The 21064-nt window shown below is 42.7% G+C and overlaps 1 protein-coding gene across 1 annotated transcript in view; it reads right to left on the bottom strand.

Moving 5' to 3' along the window:
* CHD1L (chromodomain helicase DNA binding protein 1 like) overlaps nucleotides 1-21064 on the bottom strand; it is a 26143-nt gene continuing 5079 nt past the window's right edge. Inside the window, exons 5-23 of the mRNA XM_074165036.1 lie at nucleotides 20896-20927; nucleotides 18681-18762; nucleotides 16739-16901; nucleotides 16244-16399; nucleotides 14952-15044; nucleotides 14406-14502; nucleotides 12896-12969; nucleotides 11743-11853; nucleotides 10058-10172; nucleotides 9469-9622; nucleotides 8207-8372; nucleotides 6720-6865; nucleotides 6185-6348; nucleotides 5297-5505; nucleotides 4465-4563; nucleotides 3991-4061; nucleotides 3615-3729; nucleotides 3282-3390; nucleotides 1-2591 (exon numbers count right to left, since the gene is read on the bottom strand). Of these exons, the coding sequence (XP_074021137.1) occupies nucleotides 2516-2591; nucleotides 3282-3390; nucleotides 3615-3729; nucleotides 3991-4061; nucleotides 4465-4563; nucleotides 5297-5505; nucleotides 6185-6348; nucleotides 6720-6865; nucleotides 8207-8372; nucleotides 9469-9622; nucleotides 10058-10172; nucleotides 11743-11853; nucleotides 12896-12969; nucleotides 14406-14502; nucleotides 14952-15044; nucleotides 16244-16399; nucleotides 16739-16901; nucleotides 18681-18762; nucleotides 20896-20927 (2232 nt within the window). The 3' untranslated portion in view covers nucleotides 1-2515. The remainder of the gene's footprint in view (nucleotides 2592-3281; nucleotides 3391-3614; nucleotides 3730-3990; nucleotides 4062-4464; nucleotides 4564-5296; nucleotides 5506-6184; nucleotides 6349-6719; nucleotides 6866-8206; nucleotides 8373-9468; nucleotides 9623-10057; nucleotides 10173-11742; nucleotides 11854-12895; nucleotides 12970-14405; nucleotides 14503-14951; nucleotides 15045-16243; nucleotides 16400-16738; nucleotides 16902-18680; nucleotides 18763-20895; nucleotides 20928-21064) is intronic.

The raw sequence follows: 21064 nt of genomic DNA on the forward strand, positions 1-21064 counted from the left end.
GAAGAAACAGCATGACACATTTATTTTGCATAGCAACTTGGATAAAAGCTACTAAGCCCTTTGTGGAATTAATTGTCCAAAATACATGATTTCTGCCCAAATAAAGAGAAACAGTGGTGAGTAGCAAATACGAGAAAAACTTCACTTGGCTGAGATTCTGCAAAACCTAGTTCAGGATTCAGTTGAAATCTCACTTCTATTTCAAAGTAAACAGAAGTAGGACTTTTCTTTGGGTTCAGCAGATTTAAAGCATATTGTTTTAAAAAGAAAAAAACCAAACCACAAACCAACCAACAAAACCCCCACACTCCAAAGGCATTTCCTAAGTAAATTGAAAGGGGAAAAAATAAGGTTGATTTCACGTGTACAGGCCTAGAGGAGGGAAAGAGAACATCTTTTGTCTGACTTGCCCCCAAGTCAGAGGGCTAGAACCTCTTGCATACCATGACCTTTCCTCTTTGTGTGCCTGGAAACTTGCAGCCCCCTGTAGACCTTACTTTAGCGGGTAAGTAGGGTATAACTCTAGTCAGAATTATATCAGGGTGGTGGGCACAGGACAGAGGCAGAACCCCACCTTCTTGTAGAAACAAAAGCAAGCATGAGGCCCCAAATAGGAATACTTGGCCATAGTGGTGGCAGCTGCAGTACTTAAACCCATTGCGGGGGAACTCAGCCACAAGACAAATCCGGTCCACGCGTAACTGCATGGTGGCCAGAGAACCCGTAGGTGGGCTGGGATTTGGCCACAGGTGTGCGTGAAACTGAAGAACAAGACTGCACACACTGGAACACTTGGGAATGAAACCTTTTAAAGAAGGGCAGTAAATATATGGGAAAAGAATAGAGGTAGGAACAGAGCCTTCAGTCTGCAGACTGAAATTACGTGTTCTGTCAAGCCGGCAAAGAGAAAAGCATAATTGGTGTTTTAATTCTGGCAAAGAGGGAGCCTTTTTCCAAGCTGGAAATCGGCGCCCTGCTCTCTGAAAGGAGGCTGAAGAGCAACATGTGCTGCTGCAGCTGATTAACAGTGCCACCAGCCGGCCTGCTGGAAGAGTGCCAGTTCGCATGACTAGGGGAAAACAAGGTAATAACCTACATCTACTCACCGCCTTTCACCCCAGAAAGCCTTCACAGCCAGATTCTGATCCTGCAAGCCCTCTGCCAAATACACAGGGGCTGTTCTTGCGAGCAGCTGCAAGAAAGGTCTGACCCACTGAAGTGCTATGCAGCACTAGCTTACCTAATCTTCAGCGGGGTCAAAGGAGATAACGACTCACTTGGGGTTTTCTGGTAGAGCTAAGAGTGAATGACAAGAGTATCCAACTCAGGAAGGCTTCTTCTAGTGTGGAGCACACCAGTCAGCACGATGAGCCATGTCAGCATCAGGCCTGAAATTATTAAGCAGATGGTGCTACACAGGCAGTGTAAATGCAGCCAATGAGATGTGTGTTGGCAATTAGATATTTAAAGCCATGCTTTCCACTGCTTGTGGGGCAATTTCCTACTCAAAGCTGAACTTCAAATTGAATTAAGTTTGGCACCTCACAGTCTCTCTGGTCAAAACACTTATTAGGAGAGCTACTATTGCCTGGTTGTATCGAAAAAACCCTACAAAATATGCTAAAGCCAACAGCGCCAACAAGGCAGAAAAACCCAAAACAAAACAGGAAAGTTCTGTTGCAATAGAGTAAAGCCAACATCAAAACCTCTGCACTGAGATTTCTTAAAGTGAATCAAGGGGTCATGGAACCTTTCACACAGCTTTTTGGACAGCGGTAAGGAACTGGTTTTGCCCAAGAGCTGCAACAAAGGACTGTGTAATGAAAAAGCAATTGTGGGAGAAGGAAAGGTGTCACTTACTAAAGCCAGTCTCAAATTTGGGCAGCCTTGCACACCTTTGCCAAGAATACTGGCCAGGATTTTGCTTGATTGTAAGCAGGTGATTATGTGGCTAAATTTTATATTTGAACGAATGGAAGTCAAATAGACTTCTGGGGAACTGGAGCAGTATAAACAGTTTATATTATGTGGTTGTCATGCAGTGTTGTTAATGCAGACACCTTCCTTTCCACTGAGAGGTCTGTGAGGGCATGTACCCTGTGTCCCAGGTAACCACTAAAAAGCTGATTGAAAACAGGTATAGTGAGACGAAGGATGAAATTTGAAGAGGAAAAAATATAACCAAACAATACCGTATTCCAAGCCCTACCAATAACTTAACGTAAGGGATAACAACTGACCATCAGTGAAAGTTTAATTTTCCATCTCCAAAACAGATCTGGGATTGAGCAAACATCCTTATCCAAAGACTTTTTGAGCTCTGAAGCAGTCTCATTCCTCTCCAGAGCCACTGACAATATGTAAACGTTCTGGCCAATAAAGGCAGAGAGATACAGGAGCGAATAACGGCTGTGGAAACCATGTTTCTGAAATGGATGCATACAGACTGTCTGGGTGATGTTGGAAAGATCCTTGGCTTATTTTGTGCACGTTTCTCAAAGAAATTACTACATCTTCATGGCTTTGAAACTGTCACTGAGGATGAATATGGTTGTGAAGCAGAAGAGCCTTTGTTCCTAGGGAAGTAGTATCTAATAAGAAGTGTCAAGGAAATGCTGTCAAGTGTCAAGGAGTGCCAGGCAACATGTCCACTAAAAGACTCACCAAGGAAGGAGGCAGAATTCTCTGAATACTACTGCCTTTGTTTCAGGTTTTCAGTTTCACAGAATTGCTGACAGAAGCAGTATAGCAAATGTGTGTCTTCCTAGTGAAGTGACAAAACACAGCCTCCTTGTAAGCCTCTGTCTCCTTTCCTCGAAGGTGAAAGCAGTGAGCTGTTTTATTAGGAGAGCCTGTCCTAACACACACCAACTCCACCATGTTCAGCCAAGGAAGCAGGTTATCACTTGCGTGGAACGTTATAATGGTTTTTTCGCATTCTCATTTTTGCTACTTTCTGAGTCACTTCCGTTATTCTGGAATTCCAGTCATCTTGCCCACAGACGTGGCGCATACAGGTAAGCTGATGGCTGTCAATAGAAGACTAGCACCTAGTTCTAGCAAATTCCAACAGGCACACTGAATCACACTAATCTGTCATTATCAACTGAAATGGTAAATCCTCACTGTGGAATGAGTAGCTGGATGACAGCAAAGTCAGCAAAGCTGGACTGTGGCATCTATGCCTTGCCTTGCTTCCTTGCTTTGCATTCACCAAGATATTTAGGGGATCATTTCAATATTAGATTGTGAACAAGGTAAGACATACTCCAAAAGGATACATAAGAGTAGGGATACCCCGTGTTGCCAGATACTTTCGGATGAGCCGCTCAGTACCGTACCAGTTGAAACCTTTAGTTGCATACCCAATACGTGGAAGATGCACTGTTGCTGAGAAGGAGGGAACAGAGAACGCACACGCTTTAGGACAAGATACACATATAGAAAGCAATCTAGATAAGGACTTCAAGCTACCCAACAAGAACAGAAGAAATATTTTGGAACACAACATAACTGCCATGGAGATCTCACTCTTACTTCACTTCAGAAAAAACACTACAGGAGAGGTGGAAACTGGTTATCATCTTTAGGTGCAATCACGCACAAACACTCACCATTCCTTTTCTTGGCTGCTAAATAAATCTTCTTCAGGCCCTTTTCCAAAGCAGACAGCTTAATGCCAGACAAGTTGTTGGACCGATCCCGGTGCTGAGCTACAATCAAGGCCAACTAAGGAGAAAACACACAAAACCATGAAATGGAGTCTGTGTCGTTTAGTGCTGTATACAGTGACAGCTGCTGGAAAACTGCATTACTAACTATTAGCTTTAATAAATGAGAAAAAGATCTCCTTTTCTGTAATGTTTAATTGCAACTTAGCCATGTTCAGTATTCAGTGCCATTACTATTGGAAAAAGACATAACATTCATTTCACACAGCTTCAAAAACATGTGGACAGAACAACACAAAAGGGAGCTTCTAACTCTCACCAAGTCTTGTCCTTTTTTCCTGGATTTTTTATCATCAATGGGGAACAACAGGGTTCCTCCTAACTCCAGGTCTGTCCAGAAGACAAGAACACAACAAGAACAAAAAAAATCAGTCCTGAAGTGTCAGTGGTGAGTCAATGTGTGATTTCACTGTCACATTCTATATTATTCTCCTTGCCTTTCTTTATATCCTCATGATGGTTTCAGTAGTCAGTCCCTTTTCCCAGGGAAGCAAGACAGACGCTACCCACCCCCGAGATCGGAATGACCAGCCCCTATGCAGAGTTCTCACACCCAAACAGCTCAAGTCAAAGCACTCGCTATATTACTGCCGTCAGAGCTAGGGATGCACATACTTAGAGAAAGAGGAAAAAACATCAGTATCAAGGTATCCAGGCACTTCACTCTTGCAACATCAGTGGGATTTAAGCTCTTTCAAGTATCTTGGCCTAAGGTCATGTTTTAATCTCTTACCTTTCATCTTTCCTGCCATCTCATATATTTTTCTTGGCTGATCAGAACGAGCCTCCAGAGCTGTAAATAAACCACCCCTTCCCCAGCGGCCGGAGTCATCTAGAATGAAATGACAAGTTAGACTCCTTTTAGAAAGCAAGGTTGAAGACCACCCCTGCATGAAAGGGACCTACTTTGTACAAATGCAATGAATGATTATCAAAAACAGATATGGGAACCACACGCGAACTGAAGCCAACCAGTACTCAAGGGACCATCCTAGAGGATAAAGCTCAGCCCTTGAGAAAAACAAACTTGTCACAGTTCCCTGAAAAACTCTGTGGGAAGAATTCCTTCTTACTGTCCACTGGGGATGTTCAAACAAGTACTAACCATGGCACTGAGCACGTAAACCTGTCAATATCCTCACAGATATGCATATGGGTGCATACAGCATGCACCTACTATGTCCCCAGATTGGTGCCTTGGACTTCCCACAACTAGATGTTTGTTATTTGTGGGCTTTCATTTTTACTTGGCATTTCCACTTTACACATGAGGTTTGGTACCAAGTTCAACATAAACTAAAGCAGATTATAATGTTCTGCTATAGTCCTGGTCAAAAAGCTGCTTCAATATGGATTCAGGAGGAACTCTGTAATGTGAATTTCTCTCCCTCAGCTTTATGTGGTGGAGTAGAGGCTGTACTGCCTCTGCACCACTTCAGATTAAGTCAGACTCAAATCCAAATTATTTCAGTCTGGATGGGAATTAGAAACTATTGGGCTAGTAGGGACAATTCAGCCCCCTTGTCCACCTCACCCAACAACATTCCTGTTGTTGTAAGTCCTACCTAGGCAGTGGACAATGATGGCATCCTCCTCTTCTGCTTTGGGGTGGGTGACATCTCCCATGACATACTTGATACAGTTCAGATCTGCATCTTTGTAATCTAAATCCACATTCAGACCAACCTCTTTCTCCTCAAACTCTTCCTCAGAGTCACTTTCCTCTGAAGGAAGGCAGGTAGATGTGTAATGATTTTCCTCCCACCAGGCCATCCTGAAAAAAAACAAGACAAGATGATGTTCAACAAAAATCAAAGGCAAGGGGCAAACACCCAGTTTTCAATCATTGCAATAAACACAGGAGACCCAGACCTGCAGTCCCTCTGCTCCCCTTCCCTATTTTAGGCCAGCACAAAGTTTACCACAGTTGTTATCTGTGATATTAAAAGCCACGTGCCAGTGTGATAACTTAGAGTTGTGAAAAGGAAGAACACCTAGGAAACAAGGAGGAGAAAGTTAAGACACGTGCCAGAGTGTCACAGATGTCAGACCAATACATAGGGGACAACTGTGACATTTGAGAAAACTTCTCCCAAAAGCTCACTGTATGTTCAGATATGGGGTTCTTATTCAGGCCAGTGTCTATGAATTAAGTTAGATGTGAAGTCAGACAGTCTATTCAGGGGTAAAGAACCCTTGCTAGGGGCTCAAGCCATTTTTCCACCTTCACATCTCTACGTTACGCAGTTTGAGCACACACACACAAACATCCTGATGTATAAAGTTAACTCTCTCATGAGGGTGGCCTGCAGCCATTTTGTCATCTTCTCCTCCCCTCATCCCCAGCCCCACCTGCCAGAATGGATACAGAGCATGACTTGTTTTCATCAATCAGACACACATTTCTTGAGTGTAGTGTAACAGACATCAGCTTTCAAGTAGTCAAACCATACTTTTTTTTGTGTTCTGCCTCTGCTTTTGCCGCCTTCTTTTCTTCCATGAGCCTTGCTCTCTTTGCTGCTGCTTCTTGGCGCTTCTTCCTCCTAGCCTCCAGCTCCTCTGCGCTCAACAAGTGCTTCCTCCTGGTTGACTGTTCCTGGAGGCCTGTGAGAAGGGCCTGGAGAAAGAGAGTATAATGGAAACAGACTGCTCATCCAAACAGCTATGTCTGGTGTCCACCTTATCTTACACTCTTTTTCAATTTGTCTACTTGTCCACAGGTCTTAATCATCATATCGCAACTGTCACTTGGGATATGATGGTTTTGTGACCTAAGTTTATGAGTGCCCTGCACATCATGTCTCTGATCTGTTATCAGAATCGCTGAATTGTCAAGCCCTCAGATTCAAGAGCCAACTTCACCACATTGACATCCAAATCTTGTAACATGCCTTCTGCAAGCTGTAGGTAAAGGGAGAAAACTGTCACTCTCATTTTCCACAAGCAAATGAAAGGGCACCTTCTGCCTTGTCATGTCTTTTCTCTTACGTTTGCTTTGTTCCGGAGAGCTCTCCCTTCCTTACTAGTTTCTTCAGTCAAGGCTTTCTGAAGATCCAAAAGCTGATCAAATGCTTTTTTGTCTTCTCTGCTGGGTTCTTTTGAATAATCTTTGCCTTCGTACACGTACATGTGATCTTTAAAAGAATAATTAAAAAGTGTAAAAAGGAACTGAAAGTCACTAATGCCTAAAATGTATAGTGAGATCAAAAGAAATTTAGCTTCTCTGTGACAGTGTTCTATCCTCAGCAGAAAAAGATGTTCACTCTCGTCATTTTTTTTGTATGACCAGTGTCAGCATCATATAGAAACAAGAGAATCAAGATTTGCTTCCTTAGGCAGAAGCTTTTTATTTAAGTTACTTACTCTGGCAAAGAACCTTTCTTTCTATTTTGGTCAATTAGCTATTTTAAGCTGTGGCTCCAACACTGTTCCCTTCGATCACTCCATCTCTGCCAGTAGCAAATCCAATTAGCTTTGCTATCTAGTTACAGGCAACTCTTGTAAAGGGACAGCAAACTTTTGCTTTTGTTCTCCCACACAAAATAAAAGCACAGAACACTGGCAGCCCAAAGTTACTGCTTATCAGCTATTTTCCCAGTAACTGTTATACAGTGTGGTACCACTGCTCTTCTTTAAGTTGCCAACAGAAAATACCACTCTCTGCTAATTCTCAGCAAACAATTACTTGTTGCTGGCAACTGCTGTGAGACTGATAATACCTAACCTGCAAGGCCATATTTCTGCTTCAGTCACAGATATGTATTTAAGTGCTGTGTACTCAAACAGAAATTTAGTCTCTCATCACCACACTAGAAGAGGGAAAGTAGCCTTAGAATTCATTCTCGTATAGTACGGGGCTATGAAAAACTAACCACAATTGTGTGACATTCGGACCATGTCCTGGTTTGGTCAAGTACTGAAGACAGAGTAGGTCTGTTCTAGTTACTTAGACTCCATGACTCCGCATTCCTTATCTCACATTTTGGAATTTTTTAAGGTCATTTTAAGTTGTGATTTTCACGGCCAATAATCTTTTGTTTGGAGATAAATACAAAACACCTGCTACACAGTCTTTCCTTAAGTTACCATTATAACTCTAAAACTGTAGATCTGTGTTAATGGTTCTCTGTGGGAAAAACAGCATCTGCAATCTGAATATTTCCCCTTTTCTCATGAATTTCTCAAAATATTTGAACCACATGAAGGAGGAATTCAGCTCTCCAGCCACCAAACTGGACAAGTATTGTTACTAATATCTTACAAATAGGTAATAAGGACACAAAAAGAAGAAAAAGACCAATAAAGGCTCAGAAATAAAGTTTGTGGATAGGCCACAAACAAAATCCAAGTCACTCACTCAATTACAAGTCCACTTCTCTTCTTGTTGCCTGAAAAATGCCGCCCCTGCCTGGGAAGCCTTCTCTAAGAGCACCCAAGTGTCATATATTTCATAGACATTTAGATTCTTAACTTACTCTCTGTATCCTCCTCTTCACTCTCTTCTTTGTGCAGCAGCGCAACATCCATTACCCACTTCCCTTCTTTTGTCTCTCCAAGGATGTTTTCTAGTTCCACATCCTGTGTAGTACTCCCCTCAGAAGAGAGCAATTTATCCAAGCCAAATTTCAGGATTTCACTCAGCTTTAACAAAGAGAAGAGGAAGTTCAGTATTAATATCTCCCAATTCCATGCCAATCCCAGTATCTCAAGCTTCTCAGGATTAAATGCAAAGGCTGTACAACTGCAGAAATCTAAGCCTTAATGTTACCTGTCAAAACACTTATGCTTTAACACGCTCAGTTCTCCCAACACCTGATGGGACAGGCCCCTACAACATATCTCCCTCAATCATAACTCATCCAGACTTGAACAGTCATTTTTCTCTAGGGCTAAATGACAAAACAGCACTGTACTGATGGCATTTAAGCAGCTTGCTTCATAGCCAGAAATACCAGGGATGTTTTTGCCCCCAACTCCTTTAAAACAAAAGCTTAAATACCACAAAAATCCATGGGGAGAAAAATATCAGCATGGAATTTCCTATGGGCTCAGTTCCACTTCTCCCATGGAAAATATAATTGCTGATACATGCTGGTGGGACGGGAAGGTGAGGCGGCGGGCGAAAGAATTCACTTATTTCAAACCTTTCCCAGGTTTAGCTGCACACAGAGGGCATATTCCCCTAAATGTCACTTTGCTTGAGGTTTTCAACCCAAGTTCTCAGCACAAACCTCAGCTTTCAGATCAGAATTATAAATCATGCCCTGACTCCTGAGACACTACGTTTGCCAAGAGGTCAACAAAAGGTTGACCAAGTTTCAGAGTAGAAACCAAAAGCTGACAAAGTACTTAACATCAGCTCTGCTTGTGAGAGAAAAGCACCAAAGACAAATAAGTTCTAGAAACAATGAGTCAGCTTCCACTTTAGACCTGTTATAATTAAAAACAAACAAGTAAAATTAGGAGAGGTTCTGCCTTCCCCTCTTCTCCAAAAAAACACACCCTTTTTCAACAATAGATGTGCCTCAAAATTGTAAAAACTGTCATCAAACATCAGATCTTGTCTGGACCTGGGATGTTATTTTGGTTCCTAAGACATGCAAACGCTGTCGTGTCAATGCACATCTCCCCCAGAATATCTATTTGGCTAGGTTCGTATCAGACATAAATACAAAACTCTCTGGGACATTTCTAAAGATGTTACTGGAGTCAAGATGAGGATATAGCTCTATTTTACCTGTAACTCCGCTGCTCCTTGAGGCTTGGGTGCTCCCAGAGCAAAGTGACCCCCTTCTACAATGGCATTTGTCAGCCGGAGCTTAGAAGCAGCTCTTCGGTAGATTATTTCTTCAATTGTATCTCGCCCAATCAAGCGGATAATTTTTACAGGCCTTGAAAAGTTTAAGAAAATTCTTATTGTTTTCTTTTTTTGAGGTGCACTAGAGCTGTTTCCTTGCATGGAGCACTACCCCCTCACCCACTCCTTTGGTAAGGAAAAAAAGGCAAGAACAAAATCAACAGTAACAATCAGCAGAAATGTAATGCTGGTACAATTGCTTCTTGACACAGGAGAAATGCAAAAACGCAGGCAAACTTCCACATTCCCTCTCCTCCTCCAAATCAACAAAGCTCCCACCCTAGACACATGACAAGGACAAGACTACACGAGGCTGCAACAGAAAAACAAAGACATAAAATCCTCTCTGCTCTCCTTCTTTGACCTTCAATCTGTTGTACTTTAACCCTCCATTGCCTATGAACAGGGAAAGCAAAACTGAGAGACCAAGAGAATCAGCAACCAAACTAGAAGTAGCAACATTTCTCACTTGTTTTGCCCAATCCGGTGAGCTCTTGCTATTGCTTGCAAGTCATTTTGTGGGTTAAAATCACTATCGGTGAAAATAACTGTATCTGCTGCTGTCAGGTTCATGCCAACTCCACCTACAAGCAAAGAAGAAGTTCACAAAATATGTCACCAGCAGAAAATAAAGGAGAAGCTGGAGAATTTATGCTGTGCAAGGTTCTGTAAGATCTGATCAACCGTATCTAATTCAATCCATCTCTCAACCCCAAATGTAAGTCTCATATGGCTCTAAAAAGATGGGTAAACCTTCCATTTCCAGCTTCCAGCTTTCTGCAGCAGCCCAAAACCAAGCTGTACTGTGCAATGCAGTCAAAAAAGACAGGGTGCAAGTGAACCAATGCAAAGGGGACAGTTGTCAAGGCTGATGAACATAGACATATTCTTCCGCTGGCAGGCAGATTAACCCTGCAAGGGCTGGCTTCACTGAGGCTACAACAGACTGCCCAAATCATGACTTGGCTGCAGCACAGAAGCAACAGGTAACTACAGTGCTGAAACAACTATACAGGCCCAACCATATAGGCCCAACTATACAATAACCAGAGCCTAGGTATTTATATGACAAAGTTTTTGAGGTTAGAGTCTGGGCTCTCATGGAACAAAAAGAAAAAAAAATATAGTTAATTATATTGTTTTAATACCAACTATTGTGTCTACATACTGTAGCCTGCTGCTTTACGTTTCTTCCAGTTCATGCCAAGCACCTCTTCGCAGTAATCAGAACATCCCTGCAAGCTGAGACAGTCATGCACCTGAAAAACTCTATCCATAACAGTGATGGAAATACTGCTAGCACACCCGTTTCCAGCTGAATACAAAATGCTTTGGCCAGACATAGCAATGTGCAGTAATAAGTCTGGCTGCCATGGGCAGGGAGAGTTCAGGCACTGTTGGGAGACAAACGCTTATTCCTACCATCTAGCATTTGGCACTTATCTTCAGTCTCTCTACATACGCCCCTCAACGCCCTGCAGTATCACTGGAGGCAGGCTTATCCAGGAAAGTCTGACCAGAAGCCAAGAAGAAAACTTAGTTCAAACTTGATGCAGTGGGGATCCCTCCTCTGGAGACAAGCCTGCCCCTGTGCTTGCTTGAATCGAGAGACAGGGAGGTTTGAAACTAGGTAGAAGACACAGATCTGCCTGAGGAGCTAAGAGGGGAAGAAGCACAGGTAGCAGTCCCATAGCGTTCTTTGCCATTCTGGGAATGGTAAAAGGCTCTCATTTAAGTCTGTCTGCCAGCTAGAGACCATGTCCATGTTCAGCAAACTTGAGAAGCAATTCCACCAGCTTATTGAAAGGAAGTCTGTTCCCACCTAAAGTTTGGTGCTTGCAGAAATAAGATGCTAGTGAGACTCCTTAAGCTCAACCTGGCACAGGGACAGGCATTATGGGACTTGGAATAAAAAAAGTAACTCAAGTGGCTGCAATATGAAAAGTGTCTTGGCATCAGCTGCCGAAAGGAAAGCACAGAAACCAGATGTCTTAGCTGAGAGACCCCAGTTCAGGATGTGACTTGTCTCCCTCAAAAATCCCCCTCACATGAACAGGCTCTGCAGGATTCAGAACTCCCTGAAATCTTGCCAGAGAGAGCAAAAGAAGACTGCAGAGGCAAGATGGGTTGTTTGTCTCTCCTTTCCTTACTTACCTGCTCTGGTGCTCAGCAGGAAGATAAAGACGGGCTGTTGACCAAAGTTCTTAATGGCAAGGTGTCTCTCTTCACCCCTAACAGAACCATCCAGCCGCTCGTAGCTGTAGCCTTTTCAAACAAGGAACATGTATGTTTGAATCTTTTTACACCAAATCCTCCTGCCTTGATTCTCATTTTATTGCCTTCAACTCCTTCATTCTTTCCTAGTTAAACCTTGTATAAAGAGAAGTAGTGACCCTAACTTCCAGATTGACTGTCAGCAAAGGGTAATTTAGCTGAGCCTGAAGCAGAGCCACAGCATTTAATTTACTGCTTGGAAACACAACAGGAAAATTCAGAGCCAAAGCATAAAAGAACGTTAGCTCAGTCCCATTTCAGACTATGTTGTGCTGGCTGTTGGCCCCACGAAACAGGCCAACTACCATTGGATCCTCCTTACGCAAACCCTCACAGCCTTGAATGTGTGCTTTCCTGTGAGCAAGCGGTATGGGATATGGCCCTACATTTGGCTTTATCCTGCATTATTAGTTGTCCAAAACCATAAACACCAAACAAAAGCCTCTTTCACGGGAAATCCTAAGTAGGCATGGAGCCACATGGATTGAAACAAAAGAGAATGTCCCAAGAAGACTTTGGTAACCTTGCCAAAAATGGTCTGATCCAACCTGCCCTCACAAACGTTTTGGGGCCCCACTGCCAACAACTGTTTTAGTCAAAAATTAATTTCCTGGTATGAATGTGGCCCAACTTGCATTTTGTGCTGGACAAACTCAATCTAGAGCAAGCCTACTGCCTTCTGTGCAATTACTTCGGGACTCAGGTACATAATTGAACACAAGTACATATGAAACACTGCTATCCTGCCATTTATTAGCTCCATTTTATCGAGGAACCAAAGCTGAAACTACTTTGAAGAACAACATTGAAGAGCCAGCTCATTTCAGTCTGGTGGTAGCACAGTAAAGAGCTGAACTCAAGACCCTCCAACACACAGTACCACTCCAACGGTATGGTTCCTATCTACTAAGAAGCAACAAATCCCCATCACAGTCCCTTCTCCAGCCCAAGCAGATCAACCAAAATCAGAGGAACAATATACAGCCGAGATCATCAGGATAAGCCCTCTGCTGTCAAACAATGCAGCACGTACCTCTGTAGTCCAAGTAGTCCTGCAGGATATCAAGCAGTTGAGTCATCTGAGAAAAGAGCAAGACACGGTGGCCACTGGAAGAAGAACATGAGACACCATGAGCCTCAACATACTGTGACAGCATTTCACACAGTGGTAGAGGGGTTACAACAGGTTAACCAGTCACTGCTACACAGCAAGGCCTCATCACCTCTGAACACTAAACCTCACAGTGTCACGGCCCATTCCCTCACATTTTCAGCCCCACACCCAGATGCAACCAGTCAACCTCATCTGCCATCATCAGTTGCCATGTCTAGAGTCTGGAGTCACAGAGGTGTGACAAGGCTCTCTGGCACAGCTCTGCTGCTGGCTGGATGCAGCCTGGTGAGGATCCAAAGGAGCCCGTCTAATAGGATACTCAGCTTCAACCTAGCATCACGAGGTCTTCCTCACCACATGACCTGACACACCAGACTGCTCTCAAATCACAAACTACAAAGCATATTAAATGCTGCAAAAATGTAGTATCAGCATCTCTGTGACAGTAGAGCATTTCCTCCTCCAGCAAATGACCCTCAAAGATCAAACTCTGCCTACAACTGTGTATAAGTGAGAAATCGACTCTCCTCCCTCCCAGCTATAGGCCTCAGTGCTCTGTTTAAATCAGACTTCACTGTAGAGCAGAACACGGGCATTTTCAAGTCAGAATTTGCACAGGTCTGGTCCTATGGCAAAGACATTCAAGGAAGAGTAACCCACTTACAAGGTGCTATACAGCAGAAGGACAAAGACCTCCATAACCACATCAGAACTTCCCAAGGTCTGCTGAAGCTCTGTCCTTTGGAAGTAGTCAAAGGGAAATCGCAGCCCAATTAAGAAATAAGGTAGAATTTGTGTCATGCAGAGGCACTGCCTCACAGACTGCACAAGAATACAAACTGCAGTTTGATTTGCCTCCCATCTGAGAGATGGAGGGAAATACCTAAGGTCCTCGGGTTCCAGGTTCTGAAAGTCACTAAAGCTCAACACAAGGAGTTCCAAATGCCATTCCCAAAGCTGAAGTTTCAGCTTATTCTTGGTTTTTGGTCCAGTCTAATTTCTTTGTCACATTTTCTATGCATTCTGCCTCCTGGGCTAACACAGGCATGGTAGCCCAAAGGAACTCAATGGATGCATTGGAAGCTATTCTCAGGAAATCCAAGGTCAGACCAGCTGTGCTGAATACCATGTCAAATGGTTATTCTCCCAGGTTCCCAAATACGGCAAATACGAGAACATGTGACAGAGTTAGTGAAGTGCTTTGAAAAATGTTTCAAGAGAAGCTACAAAAATCTACCATCTCTAATGCAGCTCCTTATATTGAAATGTCTTCTTTCAGGCAGTCAGTAATATGCAATAAATAGGGCAGTGCTCATGTTGTGATGAATATCTGCTCAATCTATGGCTAAATAAGGCAGTTTATCTTCCCAGTTTACCCCTTCTCCCTATGCCAACCCTATTCTATCTTCCTCACCCCAACATGACGTACCCAGCATACAAGAATGAAAGGAGTTTATCCAACAAGCACAGCTTGCCACTGGCTTCAACAATATGATCTCCAATCTCAAAGGGTTCTGGCTCAACACCTGGAACAGAAAGGAGTTTCAGAAGCAGACCTAATACTATGCAAGTAACAACTCAGTGGTCAACCTCTGTGTCTGCACTGCCAACTATTGCCAAGCAGACTCCCACGATGCTTGCTTGAGAAGTGATGGTCCTTCTCTGTCTCTAAAGAACACCCTCAGTAGTCCACAAAGCATTGTGATTTCATTGTTTAGGTGAGAGAAGGCGCACAAGTGGAGAGCTGCAGTAAAAACTCAGGCTTCACAGAGTCTCCTACTTTATTCCTCATTATTGATGAACTGTCATATGTTGGAACTGGTCACAAACTCACAGCTGCTACTGATTCAAGCACAACATTGTATATTACTTGCTTCTGCTAAGCATTACATTGCCAAGCAATAACAGAAAACCACTGTGTAAATCAAGAAACTTACCTTTTTATACTTCAAGAGAGAGAACAGTGCTTTCTTACCATTGAAAAGGTACGGGTGAGCAACACACTTTCGAAGCTGAACTAAGACATTCTGAAGTGTAACCTTCCTTCCTGTTTCACTTTCAAATGCATCTGGAACAAAAAGCACAGAAAAGGAACTCAGCAGGAAAGCCCATGCTCCATCAACAGGCATGACTGGGGATGTCTGGGTACAGAACACTGCTCTGCAGTGCTTCAGCACTGGAGTATCTCTCTCTGCATATCACTTCTGCATTTGAATTTCCATCGCAAGACTAATACATCTGTTTTCATGAAACAAACAAAATTTTCCTTACATTTTTTGGACAAACCTTTAGAAATAGACCCTGAAGAAAACTACTCTGCCTTGTTAAACTCCCTGGAACTTTCTGGATTACCTGGAAAGGGTCACTGTCATTTTTCTAATAGTGAGCTATAGATCTAGAAATCATCAAAAATAGTGAAAGAAATTTGGTGCTGTTCATTGAATTTTGCACCAAAAAAAAAAGTAATACAGCACAGTCAGAATCTCCAGGGCAACCAGGAAGTTAAGAAGGGTTGCATTTTTCTGAAGAGATAAAGAAAATGTGTGCACATATGCTGACTTTAGAAGAAGAAGGTTCAGATTGCCTGTTGATGTTCATGCAAAGTGCTAGCACTAGAAGAACAAAGGGTCCCCAGCCCCCCAGTTTTACTTTCCCTACAACACATAAGGACTGGCAAGCCATATGATGTGGTATGCACAGACGGAAAAGAAGAAATTCAGAGAGAAGCAAATACTTTCTCTCTCAAACCCCATGATGCTTTCTAACAGTTAGTTCATACGCGAAGTGACAAGGAACGAGCTATTATGGTAACACTCTGTGGCTGCATTGTTTATATGGCTCTGTGGTTTTTTAAGAAACTCGTGTCTACATCCACGCTTTATGGCATCTGTGCTACTACTGGAAAATTTGTAGAGATCCACGTATCCAAAACTTCCTGTACCACCCTTTTGTCTGGACATAAAAACATGGGAAGGGGGAGGCTGACTTCATGATAAGTATTTTTAATTCCAAGCTGGCCCAAAGTAGAATCCTGAAGCTGACCTTCCCTGGCACTACAACACTCAGCTCTAGATCCATTTGTCTCTTTTTTTATCACAAGCTAAAACCACAAATCAAGCAGCTGAAAGCACTGAATTTGGCACGTTTATTCTATGCATATCCTGCAGGCCAAAGTATCTTCTGCTTCACTACAACAGAGCACAGATTTACAAAAAGAATTAATTTTGTTTTTAAAATTAGCTGATAGGATTCAGAACCCTCAGTTACCTAGATCTTTCATCAAAATGGCCTTGTAGTACTTCCTCTGCAGAGCCGACATTCCATGGTACAGAACCACTTCCACCTTCTTTGGCAGCTCTGCAGCCACCTCAGATTTGACTCTTCGAAGCAAAAATGGCTGCAGAAGATTGTGCAGTTCTTTGGCTATGCAGAGGCAAGGGAAAAAAATAGGAGATTACTGCATAAAATGTAAGGAATTTGTACAGCAACTTCATAACTGTATTTTCAAAATAAATAAGGAACCTTACATCTATTAGTGAAATGATTCAAGCACAATTTTACACACAGAGAAACTAAAATATAGCTGCACACCTGAAATACTTAGGAGCTACATTAAGGGAAGTAATCACTACTTTTAGTGGCCTTCTTTTAAAGCTAGTCAGCATTAAAAGAAAGCAAATAAAGAGGACACAACATGCCTGTCTCCTAGTCAAGATAACAACAGCTGGTTCTGACTGAAGTACAATATTACTTATTAGTTACCTGGCTCACTCTCCTTTTCAATCGCTTGGTAATAGTCAACAAATTCTTTTGCTTGTTCCCTAGGAAAGATGTCAGGTTCAACAAGGCTGAGTAAGGAGTACAGTTCCTGGAGGCTGTTCTGAATTGGAGTGCCTGTGAGTAGCAGGCTGAAGCCTACTGAGAACTGAAAGAACCAGCAACAAAACAAGATTAATTAGGAGAAAATATCTGGAATGAAAAGTTACTTAATATACAGCTCCACCCACACCACTCTTTAGCTTAACTTAAAGATGACAGGTGGCACAGAACTGCCTGCAGAATGCTGCAAATGTCTGCCAAAACCACTCAACATAACGTATGGTGTAACAGTCAAATAGCTCCACCAAACTGATTAGGATGGCACCAATGCAAGGAAGCCAGTGTAAGCAAAATAAGAACAAACTGCAAAACCAACACCATTAAAATTCTCAGAACCATGCACTCTACGGTCCAATCCTGTGTACTCAGTGTTAGGTAACGACAGATGATTGGAAAATGCTGTTGGAATAGGATAGTTGCAGTGAAATAGAACTGCAACAAAAGATTATCACGGAATCACAGAACTGTTGGAGTTGGAAGGGACCTTCTAGAGATCATCTAGTCCAACTCCCCTGCCAAAGCAGGATTGCCCAGAGCATGTTACTCAGGACTGCATCCAGGCGGGTCTTGAAAATCTCCAGAGAAGGGGACTCCACAACCTCCCTGGGCAGCCTGTTCCAGGGCTCTGCCACCCTCACTGTAAAGAAGTTCTTCCTCATATTTGAGTGGAACTTCCTATGTTCCAGCTTGTTCCCGTTGCCCCTCGTCCTGTCACTGGGAACCGCTGAAAAGAGGCCAGCTCCATCCTCCTTCAAACTGCCCTTTAGATACTTATAAGCATTAATAAGGTCTCCCCTCAGCCTTCTCTTCTCCAGGCTAAAGACTCCTAGCTCTCTCAGCCTTTCCTCATAAGGGAGATGCTCCAATCCCTTAATCATCTTTGTTGCCCTACGCTGGACTCTTTCTAGTAGTTCCCCATCTCTCTTGAAATGAGGAGCCCAGAACTGGACGCAGTATTCCAGTTGTTCCATTTCTATTTGTTGGCTAACTCTGACAGCAACGTTATCTGGTCCACGTTGCTTACAGTAATCCATGTCAAGAGACTTGGGGAATATGCTTAGCTTTGAAAAAAATACGAGTTCCTCTCAAGTTTGGTAATAGAAAATACTTTAGGAGGAGACCTAAGGTGAATCGTGACTATTTCTTTGTGACTAGAACCAAAGCTCCTGAAATACAGGCATCATGGACAATATCTTCAGAAGATATAAGACTTTCAGGAATTTAATATAAAACAAAAAGTATTTTTCAAAGTACTGTAGTTCACTGTTGCTGATGCCAGCCCAGACCTAATGCCATGTTTCACTGGCATGACAAGAAGTGCAGCCTTCACTCAGGCGTTCATTGTACTCTGGCAGGGTGCTTTGGAAGCTGGAACAAATCTGCTAATTTCAATAAACAAGGGTGGCTCCATTAAATGGGACAATGGAAGTCAGTAGTTCATGACCTGAGGTCCCATGGATATAGTCTCTTGTTGCTTTATATCGTCTTAGGTCAGCCAGGCTTCTACTTCAGTAGCATAGTTGTGGTTCAGCGCTATGTCTGGCTGCTTTACATTTTTAACTCTCTCAAATTGCTCCAATGTGTCAAGCCCAAACATGAGTCAGAATGAGAGATAAGCTCCAAATACTGCCCATCTCCATGCAAAGCCAACAAGATAAGCCTTTATTCGCCTGCCACTAAATATGGGAATCTGTTCACCAACTCTGATGGAAACCGATTGCGGCCCACAGCTTAATAAATACTCAGAGGAACAAAGAGAGAAATTGTATGCTATATCGAAGAGGAAAAGGTCTTTAGATACTGGAAGACAGATGAGTTATTTTACCTCAGAAAGCGTCTTGTAAAGCAGAGAACTTTGATTTTTCAGTCTGTGAGCTTCATCTACAACCAAGGCAGCCCAGTTAAAGCTAAACAAACACAAAACAGCATCTTTAGTTAGGGGCTGACAGTTCTTGTAAGTACAAAAAGACCGAAATAAGTGATGATTCTGCTTGGCTGAACTTGAGATGGTCCCACTGCATGAACAACAAGCAAACATCGCAAGTAGAGTGGGAGAAATTCACAAGTACTGTATTTCAAGAGCCAACACAGCTTCTTAACTATAGCCTGGATGAGTTTCTCTGAAATCAAAACTAAGTAAATTCACTTGAATTTGTTGCTTCTCTCTCCCTCCCCATTACTATGGGGAAAATGACATAAGCACAAATTAAACAAACATTCTAGAAGGTCTACGATTTGGAAAGAGACACTTGAAACTAGGCTGTGGCACCTGTGCAAAAACCCATCAGCTATCAGGAGGCAGTGACAGCAGAGTGGTTACAAGTCTTTTGCACATCATCCAAGACAGGAGCTTCAACTTATTCTAGGTTCGTACAGCTATATACAGTGTCTCCTCTAGCAAGCTGCAGAATCACTGGTGATCTAGTAGATCCTCTGGGCTTCATACAAACTCCAGATCTTTTCAGCCCTCAGTGTTTGTGTCTGCTTAACACTACGGTTTCAGCTCCTTCATCACAGAGTGATTCCCACACAGTCAAGCCTGGCTGATGGGTAGGCAGGGAAGGGAAAGCAGCTTTTCTTACCCACATGCTTCTCTTCCCAGTAGAATACAAGGGCTTGAGTCACAGCAACCTACATTCTCCCCACAGCCTTTCTGTTTGCCTTGATTCCCCTCTTCGCTATTTAAGAGAGGTTCTCCATTGCCAGGACAGTCAAATGTCATTATTCTTATTCCACAGGCTGAGCAACTGAATTGCAGAGAGGACACTGCAGTGTGGAGCATTGCAGAAGCTCATGTGCACAGCTGAGTATGATGTCTCATGCGTTACATTAGGGCAGGGCTCTTGCTCAACTCACAAATGAGTTTGTAAGAAGCAGTGGTGGTGGGACATCTGATAACTCTGACCCACCTTTACAAAGCTGCAAGTGCTCCTACACAGGACAAATGTGCAAATTATTAGCAACCACTTTTTTTCAGGAAGACTAGAGGGCAAAAAAACCCACAAACTTGAGTGACATGGCTTTGATGTTATGTGCTAGCCTTGGAAATAGGAAACTGCGCTGGAGTTGACATTTTCTGTGATACTAAGGCTAATTACTTGCTCTCCCTGGGTACTACATACCCGGGCTACACTGCAAAATAAACAGAATCATATGTAGCAGTGCAGTATATGATATGGAATTGTAAGGACAGTGTGATCATGGCTACCTTTCCTTAGGCCTGGCTTCTACCACGACACGTTCATCCAGCACAACTTGCTGTTTCCAGCAGTGGCCAAGGGCAGGTGCTTTGCTGAACAGGTTGCCCATAGCAGGCTTGAATAATTCTGGGAGATCCAAAATTGTGTCAGTGGGGGGCCACTGGGTTTCTGCTCCTACAAAGATCCTGAGCCACTCATGACAATCTGGCTGACCCCAGCATTTGTCACAGCACTTATCAATATTGCAAGGCTTTCATGCTATTACTAAAAAATACAAAAATTCCTTCCCATTTCAAGTGTAGGCTTCTGTAAAATCCTGCAGGACCATGACAATACTTCCTACAGGGTGAATTTCAGCTATATAATCAGTCTTGCTAGAAAGCATAAAGCTCCAGAAGCCCTCCACCACTCTGACTGGTGGCAAGAGGCAATAAACTTCAGCATACGGTATTAGCACATAATTACCATAGCATAATGCAGGTGAATTTCAGCAAATTTTGCATCTAATACCTTTATAATCTGAAGCTCTTGAAGATCTTCTCTGTTCTAAGTATCAGTCTTCTGGACTGGTATTTAGTGTACTGCTATAAGCCACTACGCATCGTATTATTTTGAGCTAACTGACTTGAAAACTGTCTTTGGGGGAAGTTCACTTACACCTTAGCTGACATTAAAGATTCTTCACTGAGATCTGGTAAAGACAAAGCTCTAATCACAAGCAAAGAACATCCTTGGCTCTTGTGAAATAAGCATGGGATCTCACATGCATACAAACATACACTTAAGAAATCACTGTCAGATGTGCAGAATTAGATTTGAAAAAACTAAAACCAGACTCACAATTTTAGAAATGCCGCATCTTTCAGACAAATCTGCAATGAAAAGAAATGAACCGTGGTTTATGACTTAAGTTAATACACCAGTTAAGAAACAGAACATCTTTTTGTCTACTTGCAAACTATGGTAGAATGGGGGAGACTGGAATGAAGCCACTTATCACCCAAGGAAC

Source organism: Numenius arquata, chromosome 1 (genome assembly GCF_964106895.1).
Source record: "Numenius arquata chromosome 1, bNumArq3.hap1.1, whole genome shotgun sequence".
In the NCBI taxonomy this organism is placed as follows: Eukaryota; Metazoa; Chordata; class Aves; order Charadriiformes; family Scolopacidae; genus Numenius; species Numenius arquata.